This window comes from Alternaria metachromatica, assembly GCF_023757995.1.
Source record: "Alternaria metachromatica strain BMP 0045 chromosome Unknown scaffold_2, whole genome shotgun sequence".
Taxonomy (NCBI): Eukaryota; Fungi; Ascomycota; class Dothideomycetes; order Pleosporales; family Pleosporaceae; genus Alternaria; species Alternaria metachromatica.
In genome coordinates, this window is record NW_026055493.1 from 139,302 (window position 1) to 158,136 (window position 18,835).

The following is an 18,835-nucleotide window of genomic DNA, read 5'->3' on the forward strand; positions in this document are numbered from 1 at the left end:
TCATGTCTAAATGTAGAATTTGTGATAAAAAATGTATGACAGCCACGCATACAGTTATGCTTCGAGTTCTATATGCAGTGCTCTAGGTCATCGCCTTGTCGGCATCCACGATACTGTAGTACCTGCTACTGCTTTTAACGCGCATGCCCTTGCCGTACTTGATCATTACGAGAAATACTGCCGATGCAGCCATGCCAACGAAGGCTGCAGATATGAAACAGTTCTGGTAGCCCAAGTCTGTCAGCCACGGGGTAATGCTACGTTTCGTTAGCAAGTCATTCTGTAAAAGCTCCAAAGAACTCACCCGTAGCTGATTGCAAACGACATGGTGTTGCGAATCAATATAACCGTCACGATCGCATCGCCACTTATGTCGTGGTAGCTGTCGATCATGTAGTTTACGCTGATGGTGACGCCGACTGATGAAGTAAAAGCGACACAACCCATTGCAAAGACGAGTCCAAACCAGTGTACGCCATGGGCAGCACCAACACCCCAGAGTATCAAGAATGCCGGGACCATCACCAAACATACTGCAAATGGCCATAATCGATGTTCAGCCTCCATGACGCCGTTGTTTCGGCGCGCCAATTTGATGGTCAACCAGTCGCTGAATCGTCCTGAGAAGAGTGCTCCAGCAATGACGCCAATGCAGCAAGAGACGTAACTTAGACCGACCATGGAAGGCTTGAAGTTGTACCCTGGGCCGCCGAGGATGATCGAAGCAGTGGCGTTCAAGACGTTGAACCAAATGAGGTAAGAGCCGTAGCTGAACCCTGCGTAAAAGATGACGGGCCAGCTCAAGTACATGAGACTACGTTTTGCGCGCTCGAAGACGTTTGATCCCGGGGACGGTTGCCAGATTGATAGCTTTTGCGTGAAGGTCTTTGTTGATACTCGCATATCATCGCTCGCAGTGGATTGCGAAGTCGTCGTGTCGGCCTTCTCTTGATCCACGACCTTGGATGGGTCTCTCTGCGGAGACTCGGCTGTGACGGCGACTCCCTCAATCTTTCTTGTATAGTTGGTCTCCTCCATGAATAGGAACATGATGATTAGCGAAACGGTCAGGAAGATTGCCGGCCAGTAAAAGACCCACTGCCACCCTTGCCCTTCCGCAATGAAGCCGGAGATGATGGGAGCAAAGTAGTTGCTACCGGCCAATGAGAACGCATAGAACCCCATGTATTTCCCACGCTGATGGGTGAAGTAAACATCGGTCACGGAGATTTCGGGTAGAGCTTCCACTGGTGCGACGAAGAAGCCCATGACGATACATCGAGCTATCCACTCGCCGTTGCTTTTGACGTATGCACTTTGAAGGTCAGTATGGAATTATGTCATGGTAGATCTATCCGCACTCACCTCCAGATACTGCATCCAATGGCACCGACGACTGATATGAGGAAAGTAAGACGTTTGCCGTATCGCAGCGCGAAAGGTTGCCAGAAGAGAAGACCCCAACCGAGGAACAGAAACATGTATCCAGTGCCCTCGTTCAGCGTTGACACAGATACGCCTGAGGCTTCCGATAGTGGTACTAAGACGGAATACACTGTCGACACGGCGATACCAGTCATCCAGGTGTATCTTCACGGCTCATTAGTCTCATATGTGGTGCGCGATAGTTGCACGTACAGGTTGGTACATATCGTCGAGGTGAGCTTGCGGCGCGGAGACCAATTTAGCGGATCATCAGGATCACTCGATGGCGCTGGGTTGAGGATAATGTCCCCATTACCTGCATGTCGAGCTTGAATGCTATGATCCAAATCCACCAGATGCACAGTGCCTGGCACAGGGGCCGTGTCAGCGGAGTCTGCGCCAACGGTCATCGTGATAATCGACTGACAACTAGGTAGATGTAGGCCTCAACTACTGAGGCAGTTATGTTTTGAATGCTGAGCTTCTGGAACTGGTTGTACCAAAAGTAGACAACAAGAGTGGGGTGGTATGCAGGTGGAACCCCAAGAACATGGGTAACCTGCGTCATTCCAGTTTGGAGCTCGTCGTGGAGCCTGCATGTTCGTTATCACATTCCCTCGTCTCCAAATCCTTGCCCTCAGGGTATATGATAGCAAGCCATGGAGATAGCCACCCAAATGTCTTTGCTGGGCTGCCCATCTCCGTGTGTATCTACCGGCTTACGCAACTTAGCAGGTCCATGCGAAGAGACCAAGAGTCGAGATACCAGACACAAAGCGGGGAAACGTTCGCCTGATAGGCAGTAGAGGCGCTGCGTTTATTGGAAGATAACCGGAAAGTTGGAGTTGTTGGAGCTGGATATGGAAAGGAGTTGCTCGCTAGCTGATGCGGGACAATGTGGGATGACGCGCTAAGGGCCGTTCGTCGGCATCTATTCCGCTCCTCAACACCAACCACCCGCTTTATCGGCTTTATCGCAACACGATAATCAGCCGTCATATACCAGCACGGAACTTTTCCGGGAACCACGTTTACATACGGGATGTCTCTCAGCGCCACGAATGCCAGGGTATCTTGTCCTGGGCCTAGCCTCGACAATGACGATACATGTAGAGATAAGACCGCGTTGCTGGTTTACATGATTGACAACCTCGGAACGCTTGAGCACACCGGCTACTCACATCCTCTAACCACCTACACTAAACCAGAATGGCCAATCACCCTTCCGAGCTCGCTATAGTTCAGCCCAAGCCTGTGCCTCAAGGTACAGCAGATTACGAGAAGAAGCGAGCCTCAATCCTTGAAGCATTCGCGCAAAAAGTGCCTCCGGAACTACGTTTGTCGCCAGAACTATTCGCCAGTCCGCCCAAAGATGTCTCGGGAATACCAGTCACCTGTGGTATACTCACATCCGCTGAGATCGACATCACGGAAAAGTACGATGCAGTAGGCCTTGCTGAAGCCATTGCTGCACGTAAGCTATCAGCGGTCGAAGTAGCCACTGCGTTTTCGAAACGCGCTATCGTTGCACATCAATTGACATGCTGCTTGACCCAATGGTTCATGGACGAGGCTGTCAAAAGGGCGCAAGAGCTGGACGATTACATGTTAAAGAACGGCAAGACGATTGGCCCGCTCCACGGTGTTCCCATCAGCATCAAAGAGCACATGCCCATCGCTGGAACCTATTCATCACAAGGATCGTTAGCGAGCGTTGTCTTCAATGAGGAGGATTGCCTGCTGGTGTCGATGTTGAGAAGTATGGGTGCGATATTCTACTGCAAAACCAATCAGCCTCAAACGATCATGCACTTGGAGTCGACATCTCACTATGGCCGCACGCTGAACCCTTTCAACATCAGGCTCAGTGCTGGTGGCTCATCTGGTGGCGAAGCTGCCCTAGTGGCCATGAAGGGATCAGTACTTGGCGTAGGCACAGATATCGGCGGCAGTATAAGAGGCCCTGCCGCATTTTGCGGTGTCTATGGATACAAGTCAACTTCATACATGCTACCGATGAAGGACTTCCTCGCGCATTCATTCTCGGCAGAGCTCAACGTCCTGTGTAGCACTGGTCCATTCTGTCGGAGCTTACGCGACATGGATCTTTTCATGACGACCGTGCTGGACCAGAAACCGTACTTGCTGGATCCCAAGGTGGTTCCACTTCCTTGGAAAGGCTTCAATACCAAAAGCAAGAAGCCTTTGAGGGTTGGTATCATCGAGAACGACGGGTTCATTGACCCTCAGCCACCAGTCAAGCGCGCTATAGCATGGGCTCGTGAGCGTCTCTCGGATGCTCAGTACTCGGAGGTCATCCAGGTGAAGCCGTTCACGTCTTACAAGGCACAAGAAGCTTGGAAGCTGATCCGCCGCATGTACTGGCCAGGCGGTGGCAAACTAGCAAAGGAAGATGTCATGTCGACAGGCGAGCCAGTGCTACCCCTGAGCGACTGGAATTGGAAAGATGTCGAGCCTCTCGGTATGCTCCATGCTGAAGAGGTTAATGAGCTTCGTGCTACCCGCGACAAATACCGGTATGAATTTGCCGACAGCTGGAATGAACAGGAAGTCGACATCGTCATTGGGCCTGCGTTTGTCGGCCCGGCCTCTGCGCATGACACTGCCTTTTATTGGACATATACGAGTCTGTATAACTTTGTTGACTACCCTGGGGTGGTTGTACCCACACCGATCAAAGCAGAGGGCAAGGAAGAATATGCCGCAGGGTACAAGCCATTGAGCGACGAGTGCAGGCACACTAAAGAGCTGTGGGAGAGCTCAGACTTCGAAGGAGCGCCGATCAACTTGCAAGTGAATGCAAGAAGGTATCACGATAATGACTTGTTTGGGGCGTTGAAAGTCTTGAAGGATGTTTTGGATCTGCCGTAGTAATAGGCCTGGAACTCTGAACATAGCGCGCTCCTGTACAACACACACACATATACTGCCAGTCTCATGGATATCCCAGTGACGGCTTTTATTTGTCCTAATGGAAAGCGCACCGAACAAGCCAAAAGCGCTATATTGATAGCAAAAGTGACGACATCAAACGCGCTTGATGGAAGCTGTCACCTTATACAAGGGAAAAACCAAACACCTAAGAGCCTACGTTGTTGTTAGGCTACTAACTTCGCAAGCTTTTATCTTAATGTAGGCTCTTAGGTGTTTGGTTTTTCCCTTGAATGGGGTGCTGTGATGCAGGAACAACCGAGGTGGCCGCAAGCGGATGGAAGCGTGCAGGGATATTGCGCGGAAGGTGCGCTGCTCACACGTCAACACCACCACTCACGGGCGCAACCCACTTTCCCACCCAGACAAATCGCCCTTCTCACGATGTCGCATTCATAACACGCATCTGCGCTCTCGCCGCGCATCATGGATTACACACATATCGCAGAGCTCAGTCCAGAGCTGGCCGCGATCGAATCGAAGCAGTTCCGAGCGACCGTCACGTTAATATGGCCCTACTCGTCGTCGACGCGACAATTTGCCCTGCTGCTCGCTGAGCCCGACCTCCGGCTACGGCGCAAGAACGGACAAGTCAGAGCGCGCTTCTCTGGCGCCAGCGCGAAGGCCATTGCGACAGCAGGCGTGGGCATTGGCGATGAGGTGGTCCTGAGCCTACGAGGCGCCGACTTTGTCAAGGAAGGCGCCGTCAGCACACCAGGCAAGAATATTGAGTGGGAGCTATCATATAAACAGACAGTAGTGATTCGCGTCTATCGAAATGGTAGCGAAACAGCAAATCTCGAACTCGTCGATGCCGCGCCCACGCCCGCGCCCGGATCGCCTGTCCGCCCAGCAGCCCCGACGCCTGCGCGCGAATTCTCCTCCCCTGCTTTCTTCAAGCGGGCGCGATTGTCTGACGGACCCTCCTTTCCAGCACCCTACGATCCCTTGGCGGACGAGACGGAAGACGGCCATGACCGAAAGCGACCCAGGAAGTCATACGGGGACTGGAAGGCGTGGACATACAGCGCGAGAACACCATCGCCGGAGAAAGAGGATGTGAACATGGAAGAAGAACTCGGGTCTCTTGAAGCGTCGCCTAGTCGTGCAGGGCAACTTCCACGCACCCCCGTTTCGCCTCAACGACCGACCGTACCTTTGCACGTCCAAGAAGACGAACAGACAGAGCCCAATACACCAACGGACGAGGGCGCAGAGGTCATTGGCGAGTCTTCTACGGGGCCACCAAAGGACGCCGATTCCCACGATCTCTACACTGGGCCCGACGAACACCCACCATCGGATGCACAATATGCTTTTGGAGGCGATACCGAGATTGACACTGAAGTTAATACCGAGGAAGAAGGCAACACGCGCGACGAGCTTAATGCTACCAGCGCTAGCACCACCGAGGCGGATGTCGAAGAACAAGAAGACAGACCACTTGAGCGCGTCCAAGAACCAGTGGCTGACATAGAGGCAGTCACAGGAAAGGATAAGATGATTTCGACTCATGAAGCAAGCTCCTCAGAAGTCGTAGAATCACATGAGGAAACCGAACCTGTGCCCGCCGCTGGGGCTGACAACCACACCAACAACGAGCTTACAATTGCTATGCCTCCTCCCGCCTTCCCAGCAGTCGCCGCAGGCTTGTTGACGCCGATCGGTCGAGAGCCTGCAAGTCCAACGCTTGCGCCACAAGACGCCTCCAATCTTCCATTACCGTCACCGTTTCCAGGCGAGCATGATGCTGATGCTGCGTCTTACTTCGGCATTGCTACTACTATCGAACAGCCGGTCGAAGCCGATGCTACGGGAGACAAGGAAGAAGATCCACCAAGTGAAGCGAGCTACATCGGCGAGACGTCCTTCTTCAGCTCAATAGGCTCATCGAGAGCTTCGGTGTTCCACCCGAACCACGAGTCGGCCTTCACACCTGTACGATTCACATTCGGCATGGACGGTGCTGGCTATTCTCGCCCCATGGAGCTATCGTCGCCTCCGCCAGAAGCTCAACCAGTCGAGGAGAAAGCTGAGAACATCGACGTTTCAACCTCATCCGCCCCTCACGAACACGACGATGGCGATTCGGAAGCAGAAGACATATCTCAGTCACGCCTGAGCACTGCCCAGAGCGATGATACAGATGAAGCCGTTGAAGATTTGACTACTGCAAATCCAGAGATGGTTGAAGACGAATCGGCCGAGCCAGAAGTCGTAGAACTCTCCTCGGAGGACGAAGAAGAAGCCTTGAGTGAGATCGAACCGGAATCCATGGCAGTCGAATCTGTGATGCAGCCCAACACTGCTCAACCGCCTGAAGAAGACTCCAATGTCTCGGATGACGTGCAATCTGTGACCGGAAGCCTAGAAGACACCCGTGGCCAAGCACTGGATACAGGCACACAACATTCCACAGCTACGTCAGCTATCGTCGACTTAGGCTCCCCTTCAGATGATAACAGCGAGATCGACACCAGACATGAAGAGCAGCAGCCTAGCTCTAGCCGAAGACAGTCTCCTTCTCAGGACCAGCCCTCTGCCATGGATCTTGGTAATCATAGTGAGTTTGTAAACCTGGATTTTGCGACCGCGGACGCACATGCTCTTGATATATCAGAGGAGCGAACAATTACTCACACTAAATCCCAGGGACTGGAGCCTGACGTTGTACCACACCCTACGGAGGAACCGTTTTCACCTGTCGGTGATCTGCCAGAATCGAGTTTGGAGGCTACTGACGACTACTTGCAAGACGCATTTCCGATGGAACACGCATCATTCGGGCAGGAACATGAGCAGATAGCTGCCTTTGAAGATGACCGTCAATCTGATGTCCACATGGAAACAATAGAAGAGGCCGCCGTATTCCAGGCAGACGATATCAATGACCAATTAGCGCCTGTCGATACCACCCAGACAGCTAATGAGCCTGTGAGCCAACATTCTGACATCGGACCTGAGGATGCCCACAAGATCGAAAGCACGAGTGTTGTGCTTGAGCCGCCTGCAAAAAATACCAGGTCAAAAGCAAAGGCACCAGCGCCCCTGGAGAAAGAAGATGCTGCTGTCCCTGAAGCCAACAAACGATCCACAAGATCTGTGACTTCTCGTGCCCGTTCAGCCGTTTCACCACCCTCCACACAGACTTCTCCTTATAGTCTTCGTTCACAGTCGAGATTCTCGCCAATGGAAAGCTTGTCAACCGGTGCTAGCATCGCTCGTCAGAGAGGCTCGCGCAGACATGCTTCGCAAAGAAGTGTAGACTCTATACCCGATATTGAAGTATCCCAAACTCAGGAGTATGACCGAATCGTTTCCAGCTTCCAGCCGTCGCAGGAGTTGGGTGCCTCGCAAGGCAGATATTCTGATGTCGCTTTCATCAAAGACTCTGAAGAAGAGAGCCCACGCTCTGAGTATTCGATATCTACTGTGCATCCCTCAGACATGGAGTATATGCATCACAGCGACCCTGTCGACCGTGCCAATGCTTTTGATGATGAGAATGATGAAGGCTTGAAACCGCCGCCAGCAACTGCGCCAGAGTTAGGGCCTTCAAAGCAGAAGGTCAGAGGGAAGAAGAACGCGCAGCAAAGCGTGGAGATGAGGAGTAGTAGTCCTGCTCAACCCGAATCTCCGCACGTTACACAGCCATTGGTCAGCAGCCCAGGTACGCAACGACATGTAGCGCAATCAAAGGACACGATAACTCCCAGCCCACGTAACGTACGAAGAACGAGGAGAAAAGTATACGATCTTCCAGGCGGAGGTAGCCAAGACGTCGGTGATATTGACGCGCTCATGCGCAGCTCACCACCCGTTTCACCTAGAATCGACCAACGGACGAGACAACAGAGCAAAAGGCCTATCACCCCTGCTGCAAGCCAGCAGACTGCCATGGAGTCGCAGCCCAGCATCAACGCCCAACATGAACAAAACACCCTTTTGACGCCTCAGCTTACGCAAACAACATCTGCAGGTCTGCGCTCCGTCCAAGCCGAGGCCGAAGTCGACATGGAAGTCTTGACCGCATCACCAGAGCCCAAAACAACACCGCGCCGCAAACACAGATCGGTCGACGCAGCAACTATCCCCGCATCTCCAACCTTGATTGACCCATCGTCCGACGACGCCAACGCTGAGACGCCCGAGCCACCCTCTGTCGGCCTTTCCACTCCGCTAGCTTATTATACTCCTCTAAAGGACCTCGTCTACTTCCTCAACCGCTCCTCCGACTTCCACTCGGCTACCAAACCCGACATACTTGCCCTGGTCACCTCTCCAACCACTCCAAGCGAGAAAGCCAAGAAGGGACCAAAACACTGGTTCACCAGTCTGCAGATAACGGATGCTAGCTCCTGGCCCGAGACGATAACGGTACAGATCTTCCGCGCTTATCAGAATGCACTTCCAGAGGCGCAGGTTGGCGATGTGGTCTTACTCCGCGCGTTCGCTGTCAAGTCGTTGAACCGGCATCCCATGCTTATAAGCACAGACGAGAGTGCGTGGTGTGTATGGCGCTGGGGTAAACCTGTCTGGGGAGCGAAGAGAGGTGCGTTTGGTGAATTGAGAGCAAGAGAGGAGATCAAAGGACCGGCTGTTGAGAAGGGTGCTGGGGAATGGCGCGAAGTGGAGAAGTTGAGGGGTTGGTTCACCGCGAAGATAGGCACTGAACTGGCGGAGAAAGAGGTGGCGAGGGTTCGGACGAGGAGTAAAGACAAGGGAAAAGAGCCGGCAGGTGAAGATGCATGAGGGTTTGGGGCTTTTGCGCGGCGTTGAGGAACGTCTCGAGTGTGGCATGGTTATGTTATCGGCGCATGTATAGGATACACTGAGTGTATTACGTTCATGCTCTGGTGGACCACGTTAGCATGAACAGCACTGCATCACTTTGCGAGTCAACAAAGTATTGAGAGATCATTCATGTGTCTCATTGGTTTCTACCATATTCCTTTTCATGCGATCGTATCTTCATAGCCCACACCTAAACCCTGAAGTCTAGAGCCAGCTTTTCGCCCAGAGCGTCTATGACTACTAGGCCAGTCCGTGGACCAGCTGTCCGTCGCAGAAGCTCGTAGCTACTAATCTCGCACCATTCTCTCGTAGTCTAACTGTATGAGGCGTCTATTTCTCGTAAACCCAGTCGTGCTGGGCGGACTTCCAGCTCTGGACCTCACCCTCCTTGAACCAGAGAGCGATCTCCTTCTTGCCGTTCTCGACGCTGTCGGAGCCGTGGCAGACGTTGCGGCCAACGTCAAGGGCGAAGTCACCACGGATGGTGCCGGGGGCGGAGGCGAGGGGGTTGGTGGCACCGAGGATGGAGCGGCCGGTCTTGACGGCGTCACGGCCCTCCCAGACCATGGCGCAGACGGGGCCGGAGCCCATGTCTAGAGGGTGTCAGTGGTGGAACTGGGTATATCTCGTTCGAAATGGCCAACGTACAGGCAATTAGACCGGGGAAGAAGGGCTTGTCGCTCAAGTCGGCGTAGTGCTTCTCGAGGTGCTCCTTGGAGGGAGTGACGAGCTTGATGGCGGCGAGCTTGAAGCCGCGGTTCTCGAAGCGGGTGATGATGGGACCTATGAGGCCACGCTGTTGGGCATTCGTTAGTATATGTGCTTTTTATCTTTTGTTGAGAACCCCGCTGTCCCAGTTGTAACAGCAGAATCATTGTAACAATTGATTCACTGTTGGCAGCTTGAAGAGTACAAAGTTCGAGAACTGAGAGAGAAACATACCTGAACACCGTCAGGCTTGATAGCGATGAAGCTATTCAGCTGTCAGTATACCGTTCACCGCCCTTCAGCTGCCCCTCGTCTTGGGACCAGAGTGCCAAACGTACGTCTGCTCGGTAGTCATTTTGGCGATGAATTGACGTTTGAGATTTTGTGTAAAAGTGATGTGTCTTTACGACTTGATGAGAGGAAACGAGAAGGAGAGACGGACGTGTAGCTGGAATTTTATGAAGGGGGTGGGGTATCGACGCCCTCGTTGTTGTCTAGTGGGGTAGCTTGCATAAAATTATGCCTGATTTGTGCAAGAGAGCTGGACCCTGACCTTGGCGCTGCTTCAAAGTCCACATGGCATCTCGAGCGTCGAGGACTGGCCAGTTGATTGATTGACTGGTGATATTCCAGGCTGGCTTCTGTGTATTAGAGAGCTGCCTGTCATGATTACTTTACGGAAGCAGCCTCCCCGGTGGACGGCTGTGTTTTTGGTGTTGGCGCTGTTGGCTTGCCTGTTCGTGCCAGCTGGTATGTAGCTAAGCTCACCCCCGATATCGAAAGTCCACGACTGCATTCTTTCTGTGTACATGCGAAGTTACAAGGAGGTTACTAATGGATATTAGTATCGGTCAAGCATGAGAACTTCAAAACATGCAGTCAATCGGGCTTCTGCAAGCGCAACCGCCAGTTCGCCGATGACGTCTCCGCTTCGAGCTCCTGGACCTCGCCCTACGTCCTCGACCCTGCCTCGATCACGTTCACGAATGGCCAATTAGATGCTGTGGTACTCAAGACACTGAAGGAAGGCGAAGAGAAAGCTCGCTTGCCGCTTACTGTTACATTCCTCGAATCGGGCGTAGCACGCGTTACTCTTGACGAAGAGAAGAGGGCCAAGGGCGACATCCAACTGCGACACGACAGTCAAGCGCGGAAGGAGCGATACAACGAGGCGGCGCAATGGACTCTCGTTGGAGGGCTAGACCCGTCCAAGGGCGCCGCTTTCAACCCCGAGACGGAAGATGGCTACACCAAGGTTGTCTACGGCAAGGGCAGCAAGCACCAAGCCGTCATCCGCCACGCGCCCTTCGGTATCGAATTCCAACGCGATGGCGAGACGCAAGTCAAGTTCAATGAGCGCGGCTACATGAACGTCGAACACTGGCGACCCAAGGTCGAGAAGCCCCAAGAGGAGAAGAAGGAGGGCGAGGAAGAAGTCAAGGAGGAAGAGAAGAAGACCGAAGAGCCTGTAGAGGACGAAAGCACATGGTGGGACGAGAGCTTTGGTGGCAACACGGACAGCAAGCCGAGAGGCCCTGAGGCTGTTGCGCTAGACATCACGTTCCCTGGATACGCGCACGTCTTTGGTATCCCAGAGCACGCGACCAGGCTATCTCTCAAGACCACCAGGTGCGCAGTATCCACGCAAATACATCTACTTAGCTGACAATCTCTAGGGGCGGCGACAATGCCTACACCGAGCCGTACCGACTGTACAACGCCGATGTCTTCGAGTACGAGATGGACAGCCCCATGACCCTCTACGGCGCCATCCCATTCATGCAAGCCCATCGCAAGGGTTCCACCGTCGGTGTCTTTTGGCTCAACGGTGCCGAGACCTGGATCGACGTGACAAAGAAGAGGAACACTGCGAACCCGCTCGCTCTTGGTGTTGAGGGCCATACCGATACTGAGACGCACTGGATGTCGGAGAGTGGTCTGCTGGACGTCTTTGTCTTCCTCGGACCGACTCCTCAGGACCTCACTCGCCAGTATGGTGAGCTGACTGGTTACACGGCTATGCCCCAGTCCTTCGCTATCGCCTACCACCAGTGCCGATGGAACTACGTCACCGATGAAGATGTCAAGGATGTCGACCGCAGGTTTGACAAGTTCAACATTCCTTACGACGTTATCTGGCTTGACATTGAATACACACAGGAGAAGAAGTACTTCACCTGGGATCCTCTGACCTTCGCCAACCCCGAAGGCATGCAGCAGCAGCTCGACAAGCGTGATAGGAAGCTTGTTGCGATCATCGACCCTCATATCAAGAATACAAACGATTACCCGATCATCGACGAGCTGAGGAAGAAGGACCTCGCTGTCAAGAACAAGGAAGGCAAGCAGTACGAGGGCTGGTGCTGGCCTGGCTCATCCATGTGGATCGACTGCTTCAACCCGGCTGCCATCGACTGGTGGAAGGGCTTGTTCAACTACGACAAGTTCAAGGGCACTGCCCACAACACCTTCATTTGGAACGACATGAACGAGCCCTCGGTGTTCAACGGCCCTGAGACAACCATGCCCAAGGACAACTTGCACCACGGTAACTGGGAGCACCGCGATGTTCACAACATCAACGGTATGACTTTCCACAACGCGACATACCAAGCCATCACGGAGCGCAAGAAAGGCGAGGTTCGCCGTCCCTTCGTGCTAACCCGAGCTTTCTACTCTGGCAGTCAGCGCACTGCTGCCATGTGGACTGGCGATAACCAGGCTGAGTGGAGTCATCTTGAGGCTTCCATACCCATGGTCCTCAACCAGGGTATCTCTGGCTTCCCCTTCGGTGGTGCCGATGTTGGAGGTTTCTTCGGTAACCCAAGCAAGGAACTCTTGACTCGCTGGTACCAGGCTGGTATCTATTACCCGTTCTTCCGTGGCCACGCTCATATCGACACTCGTCGCCGCGAGCCATACGTTGCTGGCTCTCCGTACACGGAGATCATCACTCAGGCCCTTCGTCTGCGTTACCAGCTCCTACCTGCCTGGTACACTGCCTTCCATGAGGCTCACACCACCGGTGCCCCTATCGTCCGACCCAACTTCTGGGTCCACCCTGCCGACGAGCGTGGTTTCGAAGTCGACGACCAACTCTACATTGGTTCGACTGGTCTTCTCGCCAAGCCAGTCACAAAGGAGGGTGCTGACAGTGTTTCCATCTACATCGCGGACGACCAGCCCTACTACGACTACTTTGACTTCACCACTTACAGCGGCGCTGGGCACCACACTGTACCAGCTCCTCTCGAAAAGATTCCTCTTCTCATGCAGGGTGGCCACGTCATCCCACGCCGCGACCGTCCTCGTCGTTCCTCCGGCCTCATGAAGTACGACCCCTTCACTCTGGTCATCGCACTCGACAAAGACGGTAACGCTGCCGGTACTCTGTACGTTGACGACGGCGAGACCTTCGACTACGAGATGGGTGCCTCCATCCACCGCCGCTTCTCCTTTGACGGCGCTCGCCAGATCCTCACTTCCTCCAATCTCGACTCTAACAAACGCACCGTCAAGTGCGAGAAGTACCTCAAGACCATGGAGAAGGTACGCGTCGAGAAGATCATCATTGTCGGCGCTCCCAAGGCGTGGAAGGACAAGTCTGAGGTCGTCGTCATGCAGGAAGGTGAGAAGGAGACGCAGAGGAAGAAGCCTGTGCCGCTTGAGTTCCATGCTGCCGAGGGTAAGAAGGCTGCGTATGCGGTGGTGAGGGACCCGCGGGTGTTTATTACCAAAGGGTGGAAGATCGACTTCGCTGAGAAGGGTGCTGGACATGAGCATCATGGTCATGAACATTGAGCTCTGGGGTGTCTAGATGTATGAGAAGCGCGCATTGCAACAGGGAAAGGATCATGGAATCTGAGATGAAACGCAATCTGTATAGAATTAAGATTACGAATACGTGTTACTCGCGCCTATGAAGACATGCATATTGGCGTGTATAGCCCTACCGTTCTTTTCCTCACTGCTCGGACGCTTTCGTGACAAGGCAAATATCATGGCTTCTTGCTCGGACCGGTATGTTCTCCACAGACGAAACGTGCAACCTCATTCGATGTCCCTTCCAATCTCGATCTCGCATACAAAATTCATGGTATCAGTCGCTAGCACCCCGCTGCGTCCCTCTTCATCTATTAGTTTTTTAGGACAGATATTAAGATGTATCAAAACTGCCTTGATTGCTGCGCAGCTAGAGCATAGTAAGAGAAATGCGTACTATCAAGATGTTGGCAAGATCTGTTTAAAAACTATCCGTGGCAGTTACTTTACCCTCAATTCTTCCACAAACCACATAGAGCACCTTCAAAGCCCACCTCCCATGAGAAGGTCCATTTTGGTGTTTGGAACTCATAGCCTGGATGACGGTGGATGAAACCCTTCGCAGCTTCTTCTGAAGACCATAAGGACTCTATCCTAATTTGCTCAGACTTGGCCGCCCCTGTCGTGAGCTGGTCACATATCTCATCTCCAAGCAAAAGGATAAGATCGCTCGTCTGACGCGACAGAGGCAACTCTTCCGAGAAGTCGTGGATGATCGAAAGGCTCGCAAGATGGAGGGGGAATAAAGCTGTGCTTTCGTCGAACCATTTAACGAGGTTTGAGTCTGTAATTGGTGTGACATGCAGGCGGACGTGCTGCATTTCCGCGAAAGTCTCAGGCATGTCGAGGTGAGCGTCTTGGAGCTGATATTGGAAGGTTCCGAGGTACTGTCGAAACACTTTGGCGCACTCGCTATCCATCTCAGATCGAATTTGGAGACAGGATAGGTAGAGCCCCATGTAGGAGGAGAGAGGTGCTGTGTGGGGTATAGCAATGTAACCGTATACTTGGTTGCGCAATTCCGCGGGCAGGTCAAGAAATGACGACATCTTGCACCCGGCTATGGCAGACGCGGTTGGAGTGCTCGTGGTGTCTTGGAAGCTGTTGTTTGTCTGCGCTTGGTGGTTGAGTGAGTGCGGAAGTGACCTGGATTTAAACAACGCGTACTAGTGCCGAAGGCGCGTTTGTGTCACCTTCACATTCGATGACATCAGCGCCGAAGGCACCTTCGTTGGAATATTTGGAGCCGCTTTCACGTATTATAGCTGTTCAAATGACTCATACAAGAAGTACCTATTTTGCCCGACTCTTTGACAGCGTTCGGTCGCACAACGCTTGGGGGTAAGGTTGGGAATGGATACGGACGCGGAAAGTCCGTCGATGGAGAGCTCCTCAGCAATATCACCGTCATCGATAGGAGAGAATATTTGGAAGAATAAAATGAGGCAAAGAGAGTCAGTATTTGAGTCTGCAATATTGCGATGTCTGAGGCCATAGCAACCTGTGGACATGTTAACATGTAGTGACACTGACACGGCGCCCTGTAGAATCAACAAATCTATTTCTGGTGGTAACGAACCTTGGAAGCTTCCTTTCAGATCTGTATATTCGCATTTCTCCTTCTGTACTACCTTCGGCGACATGTTGTGTATTGTGCAGTCTCGCGCACTCCGAAGATCTGGCAACCCGACGATGCGTGACGTCAAAGTGAGCGAAGTCATTGGTCATTCGCCCACGACCACATCATTTCACAACTCGCACGTCAGGTGCAAACAAAATCAATAACTACGGGTCACGCTGTAGTTTCTTCAGGTTTACAACAGGTCGTGCGACTTCTACTGTCCTTTCGTCTCCATCCAAAGTACAACCGCCATGCCTCAATACCACACTGCGACCGGCACCGTCTCGTATCCAGATGCGAAATCGAGCTTTCCCAAGTTTCCGCAGGTCGGATTCGGTCGCGCGGTCGCTATCGGTATCGGAGCCGGCTTCGTAGGAGCCTTAGTGTAAGACAGTCGCCACCTGATCTTCTATCTGCAAACGCCTGACTCTCTCCAGCATGTCAGGATCAAACAAAGTCGAACAGTTCTTCACAGGCCGTCCAGACTCCTACGTACCCGCGCGAACGATGGGTAACCACATGGGTGTCTCACCAGAATTTTACCAGCGCCACACCTTCTTGTTGAATCATGCTCATCATTTTGGTATGGGCATGCTTGCTGGGCCCTTCAGAGCAATCATGTCGTACTACGGCGTCATCGGTCCAGTTGCTGTATTCATGCATACCGGTATTCGCATCATGCTGGATCAGTTGGTGGAGACCACGGCGAATGTGTCAATGGTTCCGTGGACATGGCCGATCAACGAGCAGGTCATTGACATCTTGCATAAAGGGACATATGCACTCGTCACTGGCTACATATGTGACAAGATGGTGAGAGGTGTTGATTGGTTTAATAGCTAAGTTATGGTACTATTCCGTTACCACTATGTACCTCTGTCGTCCAGGATTGCCTGGTACTCAAATGCTTGGAGGGATGACTGGAAACTTCATCATTCTGGTGTACTGTAGTTTTGACGATAATACGCCTAGAGTTCCCAGCAAGTTCTTCTTGACTACTGTGCGTATCATCCCAATACACATCCGCATCGCCACGTTTGGCTCGAACTGGGGCACAAATGATGCTTTTCATCTTGATCTCATCAGTTCCTTGTTTGAAGTAGCCTTGTGCATTATACGATGGTTTCGAAGTATTGATACGCTTCCGGATGAAAGATGCGAAGGCAGGCGAACATGCGATCATGATAGCTGTGCATTCTGTCAGTCGTGTCTTGAATCTTGATGGAGCAGTGAGCATACCTATTGAACATTCCAATATAGTCCACAGCATCAACCACTTGGGTTCCGGTGTTGTAGCCTTTCCACTACCATCAACACCAACTTGCAAGCATCGTAAAGTTGCAAAGGCGATGCAAATGAAACCGCTTCCGAACAATATGAAGATACCAACCTTTTGCTTGCGAGGCATCTGGAGGTTCCATGTCAGATGTAACGGTAAGAACATGACTACGTGGATTAGTACGCCACGCTGAGAAAATATCAAATAATGCGCTTACTTGCTAAATCGGTCGCCACATCGACGGAGTACGCGAAGTAGAGACTGAAGATGACTCTTCGGTCCTCGTCAAGAGTTCCGCCGCACTGGCCCTCTCTGAACTCCGCATTTAGGTCGTCGCATGTAGTAAAAGTGCTAGTGACACTACCAATCCACGCCCAGAGGTCTGTTAGCGAAAGCTTTCGGGCAAGTCTTGCTTCGCATACTCACCAACGCACAAAAAGCGACCAAGGCCCACCATATCTTCCTGTAGATGCTTGGCAGCCCAGCGAGCAACTTCCGATACAACGTCATCAATGACATCTTGACCGAGATAAGAAGTGTGTAAAAGCAGATCTGACCAGCCACGAGGAACTTCAGCATTGCAATAGCATCGTTTTTCATAGTGGCGTACGCTTCAGTCTCTCCTTCCATGAAAGCATACGCCCTGTATATCGGTGGCGTAACGACGTGATAGCAAGCCCATAGTGCGATGAACAAGCAGTACGCGAAATAGACGAAGAAGTCTGGCAGCTCGAATGGTTTACGTTTGGCGATTTGTAATACGGCGCGCGCAAACACAAATCCGGATGTCAGGACGAGCATGACGGCGTTCGTCCGTAAAAGAACATCCTTGGAAACTGGAGCCTTCGAAGCCTCATACATAATGAGTTGGAGAATGAGATCAAACGACGACGTGAGCCGTAAAATGTAAAGAAGAGACTTGAGACGTCTTGTGATCAGACGGGAGCTTGGGGCATGGAAGACGCATATTTCATGAGCCGCCGCAGTCCATATAACGGTCTTCGTGAACCGTGTGTGTCAGGCCATGGCGGGCACTTCCCCCAGAGACACCCTGTCGTCCCTAACAACTACAAATTCCTCTGGTCGTGCTTGATGCCAGTGCGAAGATAATCATCATGCACCTCTACGGCAAAGTGTGACACGGGGAGAAGGATCGCAGGGCACTCCAGCGAACACTTGGCCGATAGAAAAGCAAAAGAGGCTTGATCCTGTATCCCAGGTCGTTGGAACCGATCGGAGCATGCTACCTTCTACTGATAGTGCGGCGAAGTGGCACAGTGCATGTCATCAACTTTCGCGTTAATTATACAGCGAACAGGCCGATACATGATTCTAGAACCAAGTTGGCTATTCCATGGCGAATTAGCAGCAAGAATTGCTCACGGGATGTGTCCGAGGAAGGATCTCGCAACCGTACCTTTGGTCCTCATGGGATGCATCCTACTGGTCACTTAGCGGCCAGGGTCTGGGTGGCACAGTGAGGCGCTGCCCCTGCAGACCGCGAGATGAGAACGCAGCCCTTGTAGGTGCAGATATTCTGACAAAGTCCTCTCATGGATGGAGTTCTGGCTAATGCGGGTGGCAAGATGAATGAGCGTGGCGTATTAGTGAAGTGGACATCTTTGCAACATCGCTCGTTGGCATGAACGAAAGGCGTTACGGGAAGACCACGGCTTGAGGCAGCGGCCCGCTCAAAGCTGGTATGGACGAGCGACACGATCGGAAGTTTTCCAGCGTCAACGGGGAGCACTCCGTAGTGGCTTGGCGTTTAGGGACTCCGCGCTATCTACCTCGGTAACGCTACCACCCCATCTTCACCAAGAGTCTGCCTCGCATCCCACGCATACTGCGGCATGGTTACTCGCCATTAGTGCATGATTCTCCATCCTGCCTTTTCTCGACAAGCCGTCCTAGGCTACCAGCAATTCTGAAGCGATCGAACAGCAGCGTATGCAAGGGCTCTGCCGCCCCAATATAAACACTGCCAGGGATACCTACTTACAGGTGGCGTGCGTTGTTTAGTCGGCCAAAGCTTGACTTTCGCCGCCGCGCGTGGCATCTCGAACCTCCCACGTGAGTACCCTAGCCGCTCGCACCGCCTAAACTTTGAATGCGGCAGCAAGAGCGCAAGCGAGATGAACGTCGCATACTCATGCCAATCGTCGCGCGATGAAGATCTGCCAAACGAAGCAGAATAAATCAGGCTGAACCTGCGCTCCATCACATCCGGTTTC

At 52.6% G+C, this 18,835-nt stretch overlaps 6 protein-coding genes across 6 annotated transcripts; 4 read left to right on the forward strand and 2 right to left on the reverse strand.

Annotated features, from left to right (window-relative positions):
- Positions 1-82: 82 nt before the first annotated feature.
- Positions 83-1,835, reverse strand: J4E83_000860 (uncharacterized protein; the record flags this gene model as incomplete). The annotated part of the gene is made up of 4 exons (XM_049327817.1): positions 83-257; positions 305-1,315; positions 1,366-1,590; positions 1,639-1,835. The coding sequence occupies 4 exons, from the start codon at positions 1,833-1,835 to the stop codon at positions 83-85; spliced, it is 1,608 nt and encodes a 535-aa protein (XP_049192335.1).
- A 799-nt stretch (positions 1,836-2,634) lies between these two features.
- On the forward strand, positions 2,635-4,317 carry J4E83_000861 (uncharacterized protein; the record flags this gene model as incomplete). Its single annotated transcript, XM_049327818.1, has 1 exon — positions 2,635-4,317. One exon carries the CDS (start codon positions 2,635-2,637, stop codon positions 4,315-4,317), a length of 1,683 nt encoding a protein of 560 aa, XP_049192336.1.
- A 486-nt stretch (positions 4,318-4,803) lies between these two features.
- J4E83_000862 (uncharacterized protein) lies at positions 4,804-9,129 on the forward strand (the record flags this gene model as incomplete). The annotated part of the gene is made up of 1 exon (XM_049327819.1): positions 4,804-9,129. The coding sequence occupies one exon, from the start codon at positions 4,804-4,806 to the stop codon at positions 9,127-9,129; it is 4,326 nt and encodes a 1,441-aa protein (XP_049192337.1).
- Positions 9,130-9,501: 372 nt separating this feature from the next.
- NDK1 (nucleoside diphosphate kinase) lies at positions 9,502-10,234 on the reverse strand (the record flags this gene model as incomplete). The annotated part of the gene is made up of 4 exons (XM_049327820.1): positions 9,502-9,764; positions 9,820-9,967; positions 10,114-10,144; positions 10,218-10,234. The coding sequence occupies 4 exons, from the start codon at positions 10,232-10,234 to the stop codon at positions 9,502-9,504; spliced, it is 459 nt and encodes a 152-aa protein (XP_049192338.1).
- Positions 10,235-10,544: 310 nt separating this feature from the next.
- Positions 10,545-13,680, forward strand: J4E83_000864 (uncharacterized protein; the record flags this gene model as incomplete). The annotated part of the gene is made up of 3 exons (XM_049327821.1): positions 10,545-10,629; positions 10,725-11,508; positions 11,556-13,680. 3 exons carry the CDS (start codon positions 10,545-10,547, stop codon positions 13,678-13,680), a joined length of 2,994 nt encoding a protein of 997 aa, XP_049192339.1.
- Positions 13,681-15,573: 1,893 nt separating this feature from the next.
- J4E83_000865 (uncharacterized protein) lies at positions 15,574-16,165 on the forward strand (the record flags this gene model as incomplete). The annotated part of the gene is made up of 2 exons (XM_049327822.1): positions 15,574-15,707; positions 15,760-16,165. 2 exons carry the CDS (start codon positions 15,574-15,576, stop codon positions 16,163-16,165), a joined length of 540 nt encoding a protein of 179 aa, XP_049192340.1.
- Between the last annotated feature and the right edge of the window lie 2,670 nt (positions 16,166-18,835).